We start from the raw sequence: 13439 nt of genomic DNA, 5'->3' as shown, positions 1-13439 counted from the left end.
TCATATGACTTTGACTTTTATAGAGTTCAAGTCATTTTAAAGCTCGAAATAAGAAAACTCAATAAATTTATCAATAATAATAATAGCACTCGTCAATAAAATTTCAAAATAATAATGCGGCATTTTTAAAAATTACTATATAATACTTAGTGATAATGATCAAAGTTCACTCTACATATTAAAGGCTATTGTTGATCAGTAAAATTCTAATAGTAATGCGTAAATGACTTTGACTTTGATTATCTCAACATGGTAATATTTTATGTTATCTATGTTTTATTCTCGTTTTCTTTACCTTATCTAGTTATATAAATACTTTTTGTAATGAGATCTCATTTTCAATATTAGTACAAGTTGTAATTATTTCATTTAAGACAAATAAGTAAGAAGGGGATTTTGAACCGTTATCGAGTATAGATATGGAATAATAAATTATTAACTTCTACAACGGATAACTTACCGAATTACACAATTAATCGAACAATTATTATTTAGCGTATTAGTAATTTACGTAACAAAAACTTTACCTTTAGCACCAAAAGATTAAGATTTTATTACGTTTTCATTTAATATTTGTTGTTCTGGTTTCTTTATTATATATTTTTTTTAATTTAATAATAAAATATTAATTTGTTTAAAATGCTGAAGCTCTTTTCATATTCTTATGTCTTTTTTTTCTGTTATTGTTTTGTACAATCACAGCCCGCTCCTAAAGATCCTCTGTCAGATGAATTTATAAATCATATTAATTCAATACAAAATACATGGAAGGTGAGTTATTAAATGTTATATAATAAGTAATCATTTATTAATTGAAAATTGCAATTTTAGGCTGGACGTAATTTTCATAAAAATACTCCTATGAAATACCTTCAAAATCTAATGGGTGTGCATAAAGATAATGATAAACAAGAAAAATTAGAACAGTTGTTAGAATACAATGATTTTTCCAGTTTACCCGAAAACTTTGATTCAAGGGAAAATTGGCCTAATTGTCCAACTATAAGAGAAATTAGAGATCAAGGCTCATGTGGTTCTTGTTGGGTAAGAAACTATTGTAATATTTCTAATGTATTGTCAAATGTTAGTTCTAGACTAATATTTGTATTTAAGTTAATCTTTTATAATTGTAGACATTATTTACCTAAACTTTATTTATGAAGTCCTATTTGAATTAACTGAATTTTTTTGTTTATAATAAATTACATGTTTATTAAATTCAATGTTTTTCTAACAGTTATTCTACCATAGATGCAATTTTAACAAATTTTTAAAATATATATTACATAATATATACAGCTTAACTCAATTTGGAGTGAAATCTCCAAGTTCTCTTTTTACTATAAATTTAATACTATCATATACATTAATTTTATTATTTGAAATAATTTATTTAGTATTTTGCTGATTTACAAAGAGAACGTAGCATCTCATTTGTTTTTATGTCAAATAATTATAATTTGGTACTTACACATAAAGCAACACAAATTATAAATTTCTCTATGAAGAATTATAGGAAACTAGAGTAGACTCCATTAATAAACAGAGGAGTGTCTGGAATTAAAAAGGACTGTCCCAATTATAATTTGGATCTATAGTACCAGAGACCTATCTCTCTCTAGGGATGTTGTGATGATTTTTTCATTTTCTTTTGTGATTTATTTGAGTTGTTTAATAATTTAATGGAGTTCGTGCCTAGAACTGGCTCTGAAAACTACTACATAAGTCTGGACTCAACCTCTAGGTACATCTATCTTAGTACATAATTATACTATTTATGTAAATGTTAAGTCATTAAACATAATTTGACACTTTGGTAGTTACATGATAAATATAGATCTCTTTAATTTAATGAGATCCTATTATATCTATGAGATTTTTCTTGTGATTAACTTTTTCATAACGAGCTGTAAAATATGGTTAATATTTAAATCACTTATACATTTTTTATTTGATTTGTGTCTAGTTTTTAATTGCTTTTTCACTAATAATCATAATTACCAATTATTATTCACTATTTTAGGCTTTTGGTGCAGTAGAAGCTATGTCTGACCGTGTTTGTATACATTCGAATGGAACTCTAAATTTTCATTTTTCTGCTGAAAATTTAGTATCATGTTGTTGGACTTGTGGTTTTGGATGCAATGGTGGTTTTCCTGGTGGTGCTTGGCGTTATTGGAAAACAACTGGAATCGTTAGTGGTGGCTCATACAACTCCCACATGGTAATTACTTATTACTTAAAGTACATTAAAATTTAAATGAAGTTTTAACAATATAAAATAATTAATTATTTATTTAAACTATCAAATAATTAAGTTAATTTGAGCATCTAAAAGTTTTATTTTTATTACACTTTTAATTTGCTTTGAATTTTTATTATAAATATTTATACCAAAACAAATATTATTATTAAATATTTATACCAAGCCAAAACTAAATTTTTAAATGAAATTGTGTAATAGGGATGTATTCCTTATGAAGTAGCTCCTTGTGAACATCATGTAAATGGAACAAGAGGACCATGTAAAGAGGGTGGGAAAACACCTAAATGTGTCAAAAAATGTGAAGATGGTTATAAATTGTCATACAAAGATGATTTACATCATGGTGAGTTGTTAATGCGTGTTCTTGTACAGGATGTAAGGAAGCAAAATAATTGTTACAAATAGGTATCAATATTCAATATCTTGAAAAATTTGTCTGTAAGGCTATTTCAGTTTATTGGATATTAAGCCTGAAGGATAGCTTCTTTGTTACATTTTATTCCAGCTCTACATAAAAATATTAAAAACTAAGCTAAAAAAGCTGAATATTGTTAGATATTAAGTAGATAAAGTATATGTAAAATATCTACTTAATTAGATATTTATTTTAACTTATAACTTTTGTATGTGCACAAAGTTTAGGTTGATTTTTTTTATTTTATGCATATTTAAAATTTGAAGAGTGTTTCTCTAGTAAATTAAAGACGCTTAGATTACTAAGGGTATAAGTAACATTATAAAAAAATTGAATAAGTTTGCAAATCTACTAAAAAATAGAACTTCTATTTAGCAAAAAATAAAATTGGAAAAAACAAATAAAATCATAAAAAATTTATTTTATTTTATGTGGTAGTGTTGTATTAAAAATAAAAACTTTAAATACAATTTTCTCAAAATTAATAAGTCCATCTTACTTACTGTATTGTATGTGTCTCATTTATAATTTCACTAAAAGTACAATTCTAAATATATCCTTGTTGTTTTTGATAATTTTTAAATTCACATAATTTAAAATTCAATATTTTAACATAACTTTTTGTAATTTTCAAAAGATGCATACTAAATCCCTTCTGAATAATTTAATCAATTAAAATATTTGTATGTATATATGCTTCATAAACTTTATTTCCTAATAACTCGTATATTTGAAAATATTAGAAAAATCTACATTTTTTCAATATCTTTTTTTATCAACTCTGGAGTTTATAATGGTATAAAAAATATTTTAAATTATTTAAGTTGAATAAACTTAATCCTTGTGACTTTTTTGATGAACATTTTATTTTTTAGGTAAATCTGCATACTCAATTGGAAATGGAGTGGATCAAATCAGAAAAGAAATTTATACTAATGGGCCTGTAGAAGGTGCATTTACCGTGTATGAGGATTTTGTATCTTATAAATCTGGTTAGTTAATTATTCTTTCTTTATTTACAGAGAAAAAAATCTGTTTTACTTATTATTAAATAATATTTGATTTTACAAAATTATAAATTGACAATAATATTAAACATAATAACTTAAATATTAAAATTCATTATTAATTATAATAAAATACAAATATAATAGGTTTATAATGAGAGACTGCTTATTCACATTCAATTAATTTTAAGCTTAAATTTAAATTGCTCTAGTTTATTAAATTAAAAATATCAAAACTCAAGGTATTTTTCACAAACATTAGAACAATGTACTTTAAATTACATTTTATTAAAATTTGGATAGTTTAAATTATTATTAATAAGTTTATAGAAGAAAATTTATTTTTCTTCTGAGTTTATAGAATTTATTCTTTGAAAAAATCTTTTTTCATTACTACTTTAAATTATCCATTAATTATTTAAATTAAAAAATATTATGAAAAGTGGATTTATTTGGTTACAACATTGAGCCCTTTAGTTTAATTTTTCTCTTTTGTGTAGATTATATTCTTTTTGTTTTATAGGAGTTTATAAACATGTTGCTGGTAAAGCACTTGGAGGACATGCTATTAGAATACTTGGATGGGGAGTAGAAAACAATACACCTTATTGGTTGGTGGCCAATTCTTGGAATACTGATTGGGGTGATAATGGTTTTTTTAAAATTTTAAGAGGACAAGATGAATGTGGTATAGAAGGACAAATTAATGCTGGTATTCCTGCTTAATAACCTTAGTAATAACATTCTCTTTTATATAATTATGTGATAATTTTTTTTTTAGCGTTAAAAATAAAGTTCATGCTAAGACTTAATTTTGAAAAATATTGTATTTTTAAATTAAAGTTTTATTAATTATTGACCTAAAAATATAATTAAATTTTATATATTTATATGGTTGGGAACAATAAAAATATTAGGAAATGTGTTTTGGATTCTACATAATATTTATAATTACATAAGATATTATAATTCATGAAGAAATTTAATAAAAACATAATAAAGACTTGGTAAAAATAATCTTGGTTAGAAATTAATTAAAATATTATATGTTGTAAAATTTACAATTTTTTATTTAAAAGTTCTTAAATGAGAGCAACTAATTCATCTTGAATATATTTTTGGATTTCATAAAATGATAGTAGCTTTAGCGTAGAAACGAAGCTGAGAAGGTATTAATTTTACAATTATGAGTTTTTTTGTTTGTCTGTTACCACTTATTCTTAGTTCTCACTATACTTAATATCATAAATTGTATCTAGTCAAAAACATTACCCTCAAAAATTGAAAAAATTCCCTCGTTTTCTGTAAATATGGAAATACCTCAAAAAATTATAATTTTAAAAATCGGTAATTTTTTAATTTTTTTCTTAAAACTAGTGTAACTTATAAAAAAATGCACATAATTTTTTATTTATATTGATGCCTTAAACATTTACCAACCATTTGGTATAGTTTTTTTCAAAATGTGATATTTTAAATGGGGGTTCAATAAGGCAAATTTTCTACAAAACATAAACTTTTTTAACTTAAGTTTGAAAATGTTCCGAAAATACTGATACCTTTATATATGTCATAAACTAAAGCTTATGTAATACACTTAAATTAAAAAAAAAAAAATTTCCCCTGGACCCCAACCGTAAACGGGGGAAATCACCCAAAAAATTACAAATTTAAAAATCGCTAATTTTCGATATTTTTTCAATTTTTTTTACTTAAAATTGCCATAACTTTTTAAAAAATGACCGAATCAATATAATTTTTTTTTTTATAGATACCTTAGATAATTACCTATCATTTTATATATTTTTGTGAACATTTGACCCTTTAACAGCCCAAAGGATGGGGTTTCAAAATGGTAACTTTTTTACAAAAAATTAACTTTTTCAACTTAACTTTTGAAAATGTTCCGGAAAGACTGACAATTTTATATATACCTTAAATTAAAGCTAATGTAATATACTTTAATTTGAAAAAAAAAAATTTGACCTCTGGACTTGTCTTCATGGTGAAAATGACTACCGTATGCAAAAATATGCTATTTTTGTGAAAAAATTCTTGATATTATATTTTACATTTTTTAACATTATGTTGCTATAACTTTTTAAAAAATGCATGAATCAACTTTATTCTTTAATGATAAATACTTTATATATACTTCTTTCATTCGACATACTTTTTTTTAAAATCGGACCATTTCCCTTTATACAGGGGGGGTGCAAACCTTTTAAAATGCGTATAGAAAGTAGAACTTTTTCAACTTAACTTTTGAAAATGTTCCGGAAAGACTGACACTTTTATATATATCTTAAATTAAAGCTTATGTAATATACTTTAATTTGAAAAAAAAAAATTTGACCTCTGGACTTGTCTTCGTGGTGAAAACGGACATCAAAGTTAAAGAAAAACGTACGATTTCCGTGAAAAAAATCTCGATTTTATATGTTATATTATTTAATTTATATTTTATATAACTTTTGGAAAAATGTATGGATCTATATTATTATTTTTTTATAATAAATATTGATATACCCCTTTCATCTGGCACGCTTTTTTTGTAAATCGGATCATACCCCTTTAACAAGGGGGGTCAAAACTTTAAACATGCGTATTGTTACTACGATATTTTCAATTTAATTTTTGAAAGTATTCCGGAAATACTGACACTTTTAAATATATCTTAAATTAAAGCTTATGTAATATACTTTAATGTGAAAAAAAAAAATTTGACCTCTGGATTTGTCTTCATGGTAAAAATGACTACCGTATGCAAAAATATGCTATTTTTGTGTTAAAATTCTGGGTTTTGTATTTTATTTTATTTTAAAATACCTGACAAGGGGAGTACAGATTTTCATAAATATTATATAAATTAAAATTGATATAGTATAGATAGTTAAACTTATTTAAATATGTTTGTTTCTTTTAAGTCGAGAAAAATAACTTTGAAATTTGAACTAGCTTAAATAGCCAATTTTTCAACCGCCGGAAGCAACGTACGGTTGCCGAGTTGGTAAAATTTATGTTTTACACGCTTGGGGTACGAGGTTCCAACCCGCATATGGCAATGAATTTTTTGCATTTTTTCTTAATTCTTTTTAAGTTAGTATAAATTTTAACTCGTTTGATTTTTATCACATTTAGATTCAATAACTTCAATAAAGATCAAGGATCCCATCACTTTAGTCGCCCCTTGCAAGAAGAAATTTCTTATTCGTATTAAAATTATTTTACTATATTTTAAGTTTTCGCTTCGATGCAAAGCCGAGAAGATATTTTTTTGTGACTATCATTTATTTTCTCTGCTCTAACTTGACCTACTTTTTTCAACAATACGTCAAATTACTACAATTCGTATCTAGTTGAAGATATTACTCTCAAAAATTGAAAAAAAAATTCTAATTTATCAATTAAACAGTTAGTTATTACATCGTCTCCATAAAGACAATTAAAATCATTAATTTCTAATGTTTTCAAAATATTTATTAACGAATGAAGTTTGATATGATAGGTTTCAACTACAAAATTAAATCATTTTACTTTGTAATTTAATAATTTTATTACTCTGTTTGTGTGTGCTACTATTAGACTATAATATTCAAATTTTTTTCTAACGTGTTGCTATATAAATCATTTCTAAAAAAAATGATTGTTTTTTCTCCTGAATTAACAATTGATTTTTACAAATATAATCAAATTTTATAATAAACTCAATTGAGTAAATCTTTTTAACAACTTTGTTTTGATTGGTACATTTAGTTAAAGTAAATCATTAAAATTAATTAAGTTCTCAATATTTCAATTATAGAATCTTTTCAACAAACAACAAAAGTTCCTAGGAAATTATTACTATTACTTCTATTTAAGTTATCTATTACCATAAAAATGCAAAAAAATATTGAGCTTTTCTGATAAATTTACAATAAATAGTAATTATAAAACTTTCTGACTGCATATTGATCTTAACGATACAATTTTTTTAATTGTCATAAAATTTTCTATTTAATTATGTCAATGTCAAACTTACCAATTGAGCTAAAAGTTATGGTAAAATAAATTTTTTTTTTTTTTTATAAACATTTACAACAATCAACTTTAAACGATTAACAAAATTGGTTAAATATGTCATTTTCCTTATTTTTAACTTATTAATAATCAAATTAATATTAAATATTATATCAAATCAGTATTAATTTAAAACAATTTTTTTTGTTCTTAATTATTTTTTTTTATATGTAAAAACTATTTTTTAATAATATTAAAACTTAGAAGTTATAGAAAAAGTCTAATTGCACATTTTAAAACATCGCGAAAAGTTGATTTAGAATAGTATATTTTTGTTTCTGATGGAAGTTCCTTGTAGTCCAGTGTATAAAACTTATAACTTTGTTAATTGTTATAACTTTATCAAAAATGACCAAATCAGTATATTTTTTTTTATTTAGATGCATGTCTTTATCTATCATTTGGTTTTTTTTATAAATCTAACCCTTTACCTGCCCACAAGAGGGATTCAAAATATTAACTTTTTTTTTTTTAGTTAAAGTAAATCATTAAAATTAATTCAGTTCTGGATATTTCAATAGTAGAATCTTTTTAAATATCAAAAATTACTTAGAAATGATTACTATGATTTCTATTTAAGTGTTCTATTACGATAAAAATGCAAAAAATAATGAGTTTTTCTGATAAATTTACAATAAATAATAATTATAAAACTTTCTGACTGCATATTAATCTTAAAAATAACATTGTTTTAATTCTCATAAAATTTTCTATTTAATGATTCATTCTAGTCAACGAAGGAGTAATTTTGCAGAATAGCAGAAAAAATTCCCAACAAACTTTTTTTTTTTTTGTTTTAATTAGGCAATTGGTGGATTATTCCAAAAGCAACATCAACTCTTATTTCTTTAATTATATCATGATTAGTAGTTCTTTGATTTTAAAATATAATATTTGAATATATACTAATTATAATTATTAAATTTAGTATGAAATTGATATTTAATATTGTAATTTAAACGGAGAAATTATAAAAATAATAAAGAAGTTATATTTTGCTTTACTTTTACGTGTATAAAAATTTAAAGGGCTTGATACAATAATTTTCAATAAAAACTGTTTGTTACTATAAAAAAATGCACTGGACTACAAGGAACTTTCATCAGAAGCAAAAATATACTTTTCTAAATCAACTTTTCGCGTTGTTTTCAAATCTGCAAGTAGACTATTTCTATCACTTCTAATTTTTTATATTATTACTAATTATATATATAAAATAATAATTAAAAGAAAAAAAAATTTGTTTTCAAATTATTACTGATTTGATTTTTAATATGTTAAAAATAATCAGTCCAAATTTTCAATTTTAACCTATTTTTTTGGTTCTTTAAAGTTGATGAAAAATTTTTGATAAAGATTTATGAAAGTTTATAGTAAAATAAATTGAATATATTACCATAACTTTTAGCTCAATTACAAGTTTAAAATTGACATCTAGGCCAGTCAACAAAGGAAAAATTGCGGAAAAAATTTTGTTTTTTTAAAAGTTGAATTAAAATATGTATAATGACATACTAATAGTCCTCAAGATTGGAATTGAGCTTTTTTTTTAAATCCTCGCAAAAGTTCAAAAATATGAGCTTTCTTAATTTTCTCAAAAAAAAATATTTAACTTACAAAAAAAAGTTTCGCACAAAAGTTGTTTAAAAGACAATTATAAATAAAAATATAATCTTATATTTTTTCATTTAAACAAATATTTTTCGAGTTACATTACATTTAATATGAGTAATAAAATTTATATTCCATTTTTTTCATTTTACGGTTACTTTTTATCATGTTATACTTACATTAGACACAATGTTATAAATGCATATGTGTGTATGTGTGAGTTTATTTATTTATTGTATCATTAAAGTGTAGTGTATATTGAGATACAACCGATAGAGTAGGTAATTGATTTGACGCTATATTATTTAAACCCAACTAAACGCTAAATTGTACATTCCGAAATAACAATCATATTATGTCAATTGCCACCGGAATATCTGGTAATATTTTTCTTTTTCTTTGCCTTAATCCCAACTACTTGGGGTCGGGCACCCTTATCCTAAGATTCCACTTGACACGATCTCCCACATCTTCTACGCTCACATCAGCTGTCCTCAAATCGCATTCAATAGCATCCCTCCATCTCTTTTTTGGTCTTCCTCTATCTCTTCTTCCTTCAACATTCATTTCTATAACTGTTCTTACAGCTTTCGATTCTTCTTTCCTCATACCATGACTAAACAATCTAAGTCTATTTTCTGTCATCTTATCCACGATTGACGCAACACCTATACTTCCTCTTATATGCTCGTTCCTTATCCTATCTTCTCTAGTCACTCCACTCATCCAACTAAGCATTCTCATCTCTGCTACACTTATTCTCTGCTCTACTTTCTTATCAACCGCCCAACACTATTAACCATACATCATAGCTGGCCTCACAATTTCATACTAAATTTAAAAACTATAATTAGTATTTATTCATATATTATATTTTAAAATCAAAGAACTACTAATCAGGATATAATTAAAGAAATAAGAGTTCATGTTGCTTTTAAAATATTTCACCAATTTCTCTAAAGGAAACACTATCTACAGATTTGCATCGAAGCGTTTCTTATCATAGTGATTTTAATCACTGTCAGATATCATCTATACTTATCTCATCTATGCCACTTCTATACTGTGCCTCGACCCCACTGTGCTACCGTTTTTTTTTTATAAAAATAAATATTTTTTTTTAACATTTTGTGGAGCAAGACCCTACTTGATTTTCGCCTATAATTCTTGTTATCTTAGATTAAGTCATAATTTAAAATGTTTTTTAATCGTTAAAAAGTCATCATCAAGCCGGTCGCACTACATTATTGATAACTTTTCTAAAATTATTTATCGAATTTTTTCATCTAAACTTTTGTANTTTTTTTTTTTTAAATCTGACTATTTTCCTTTATACAGGGGGTTCAAAACTTTAAATATTAGTATAGAAAGTAGAATTTTTTCAATTTAATTTTTGAAAATATTTCGGAAATACTGACACTTTTATATATACCTTAAAATTAAGCTTCTGTAATATACTTTTATATGAAAAAAACAAATGGAACTTTATTTGAAAAATATGCTACTTTTGTGTTAAAATTCTCCTTTATATTCTTTAACTTTTTTATAACAAAATATCTTACAAGAGTTTGCCATAGTAACTAGTCCACCGAGTTTTATTATAGTTACATGAATCTAATTTAAATTGAATATAAATATAAAATCATTTTGCCTCCCAAATTAAGAGATATGACTTTGAATTTTCAAACTAGCTTAAATTTCCATTTTTAGTTGTATATATATATATAATATGCGGTGTCTGCATCATTCTTGTGTGATGTTTTTTTTTACTGTAAAAGAAAATATCACCTTTGCGATTGTCGAACCCTGTGCGCTCAGTATATCGTCGTTGGGTCTATATATTTTCTGAGATACATCACAATACCGTTGACAGCATATTGTACACATTGGTCAGCTACTTGCATTCGACTTGGATTGCCAAGTACACTCCTCACCTTATTCTTTATCCTCGCTCGAAGTACCAATGTGTGAACGCAGCGCTCGGTGGTATTCACACGGGTTCGTTAACGTTCGTGATTTGTTTTGTCTTAAGTTTTTAGCTATGTCGAGGATAAGGAATAAGGCGAGTGGAATGTATGTTTGAATGTACAATGAATTTTACAAAATATAATTATAACAATTAAATGTATTATACGAGAAATATAAAATCTTAAAAAACACCAATGTGAATGGGGGTACACTTAATACTAATGCCACTAAGGCTATAATATAAACAAATAATAAATTATACAATTGAGTCTTAGAAAGATAAATGAACAAGCATTATACTTATCTGCTAAATGAAACGGTTGATGATAATGTTGAATATTAAAAGGATCAATTGAAGTCGAATGCAAGTAGCTGACCAATGTATATAGTATGCTGTCAACGGTATTGTGATGTATCTCAGAAAATATATAGACCCAACGGCGATAAACTGAGCGCACAGGGTACGACAATCGCAAAGGTGATATTTTCTTTTACAGTAAAAAAAAAAACAAAACTACTGGCTCGCATAATGCCATAGAGCTTATAGCAGAAGAAGCGTTAAGAAGGCGACGACAATACTGACATAGAGAGAAAACCGACAACAACTCAATGTAACACAACGATAACATGAATAATCACAAAACAATTTCTTGACAGCATATTCGACCGATGTGTATCCAACACTAACTATACAAAACAAAAATGTAAGCAACTTAAGACTCATCTTCATTTACTTTGACTAACATTTGTGTTTGTGTCACGTTTTCATAATCGTGAGAATTATTTTAATAAAATACAGACAGCACATCCGCTGCCTGAGACTGATGAATTAACAAATAATATTTATTGCCAAATCGGCAATAGTTCTAATTATTATAAAAACCCAATAGACCTGACCATCGTGGTCAGTCGACTCCAGTGCCTTGTGTCATTCATCAGTCTCAGTACTCGGTTGTCGCTGTCCGGCTTACTGTTTAAAGTAAAGTCTTTGTTTATTCCTTTTCTAACCTATATACTCTTTTCCTCGACATTTCAGAGTACTTGTGTATTGCACTTCGTCTGCACCTTATACTCGGCTACCCCGTTCTCTCTCTGAAGTACTTGTGTCTTGCACTTCGTCTTCACCTCTTACTTTGGGCTCCTTTTGCGTACACCTGGTATTTGTGTCTTGCATTTCGTTTGCACCTCATACCTAGGTGTTACCCTTATTCCCTTCCTATAACAACAGCCTTTCGACACCCACAGCTAACCCAGAGTGTCAGCCGAGCACGGTGACTGCTGTACGACAACACGCACGTGAATACCTAGACAGCAGGCACCACNTGCTGTACGACAACACGCACGTGAATACCTAGACAACAGGCACCACATCCTCATCCTACTCTTCTTCTACGTTTCATTTTACTGTGTTACGACACACTAAAATCAAATTTAATCTTACAAAATAGAATGCTCATGTATAAAACAATAATTAGACTGTTGTCTTATGAAATATAAATACTAAACCAGCAAATATTTTTACTATCCGGACTTATTCAATTTATAATCATTAGACTTAATACAGGTTTCTATAGGTACATAACAAATGCTACTCTTCATAGCAACTTAAAAATATCTGTTACTTTTTGGCGAGTAACACTTACTTGTCAAAGATCACTACAATAATTTCACAAAAAACTGTTCCTTTTTTAAATTTCTCACATTAACTTCATGTCTTTCCACTCATTTCCTCAAAATATTTCTCATAGATTATAAAGAAACGAGTCTAGAGACCTACTTTAGATCTTTAGTTGCAGAGTAAAATTCTGAAGTTCTGTTACTGGATTATTTTCGAGTTCTTTATGTCATTTGTATGTTTATAATCATTCTTATTATTTTTAACAGATCGTAATATTACTTTATACAATAAATACAAAAAGTTCAGTACAATTGTTATATATCATACACAAATTAAATTATTATTATACAATTAAATAAATTAATTATATGGGTAAATTGGAACTTATTTGCTTTTGAACATTGGATATAATATTGTTGATAACACTGGAATTATTTTGATCTTTTAATGGCAATTCTTCCAGTAGACAAATATTTTTCTAAAAAAATTTAA

General features: G+C 25.8%; 2 protein-coding genes across 3 annotated transcripts in view; one reads left to right on the top strand and one right to left on the bottom strand.

Moving 5' to 3' along the window:
• The window catches only part of LOC126896420 (uncharacterized), a 42381-nt gene that overhangs the window by 23368 nt on the left and 5574 nt on the right, over positions 1 to 13439 (bottom strand). Inside the window, exons 10-11 of one of the 2 annotated variants that reach the window (XM_050669185.1) lie at positions 12973 to 13425; positions 11469 to 12016 (exon numbers count right to left, since the gene is read on the bottom strand). In XM_050669185.1, coding sequence (XP_050525142.1) covers positions 13312 to 13425 — 114 coding nt within the window. In that variant the 3' untranslated portion in view covers positions 11469 to 12016; positions 12973 to 13311. Of the gene's footprint in view, positions 1 to 11468; positions 12017 to 12972; positions 13426 to 13439 lie in introns of those variants that run through there. The other variant, XM_050669184.1, reaches the window with a different exon arrangement.
• LOC126896435 (cathepsin B) lies at positions 329 to 4537 on the top strand. The gene is made up of 6 exons (XM_050669223.1): positions 329 to 771; positions 832 to 1044; positions 2024 to 2224; positions 2465 to 2609; positions 3557 to 3673; positions 4212 to 4537. The coding sequence occupies exons 1-6, from the start codon at positions 640 to 642 to the stop codon at positions 4412 to 4414; spliced, it is 1011 nt and encodes a 336-aa protein (XP_050525180.1). The 5' UTR covers positions 329 to 639; the 3' UTR covers positions 4415 to 4537.

Source organism: Daktulosphaira vitifoliae, unplaced genomic scaffold (assembly GCF_025091365.1).
Source record: "Daktulosphaira vitifoliae isolate Bord-2020 unplaced genomic scaffold, ASM2509136v1 Scaffold_1, whole genome shotgun sequence".
NCBI lineage: Eukaryota > Metazoa > Arthropoda > Insecta > Hemiptera > Phylloxeridae > Daktulosphaira > Daktulosphaira vitifoliae.
This window is presented reverse-complemented; position numbering and strand designations above follow the sequence as displayed.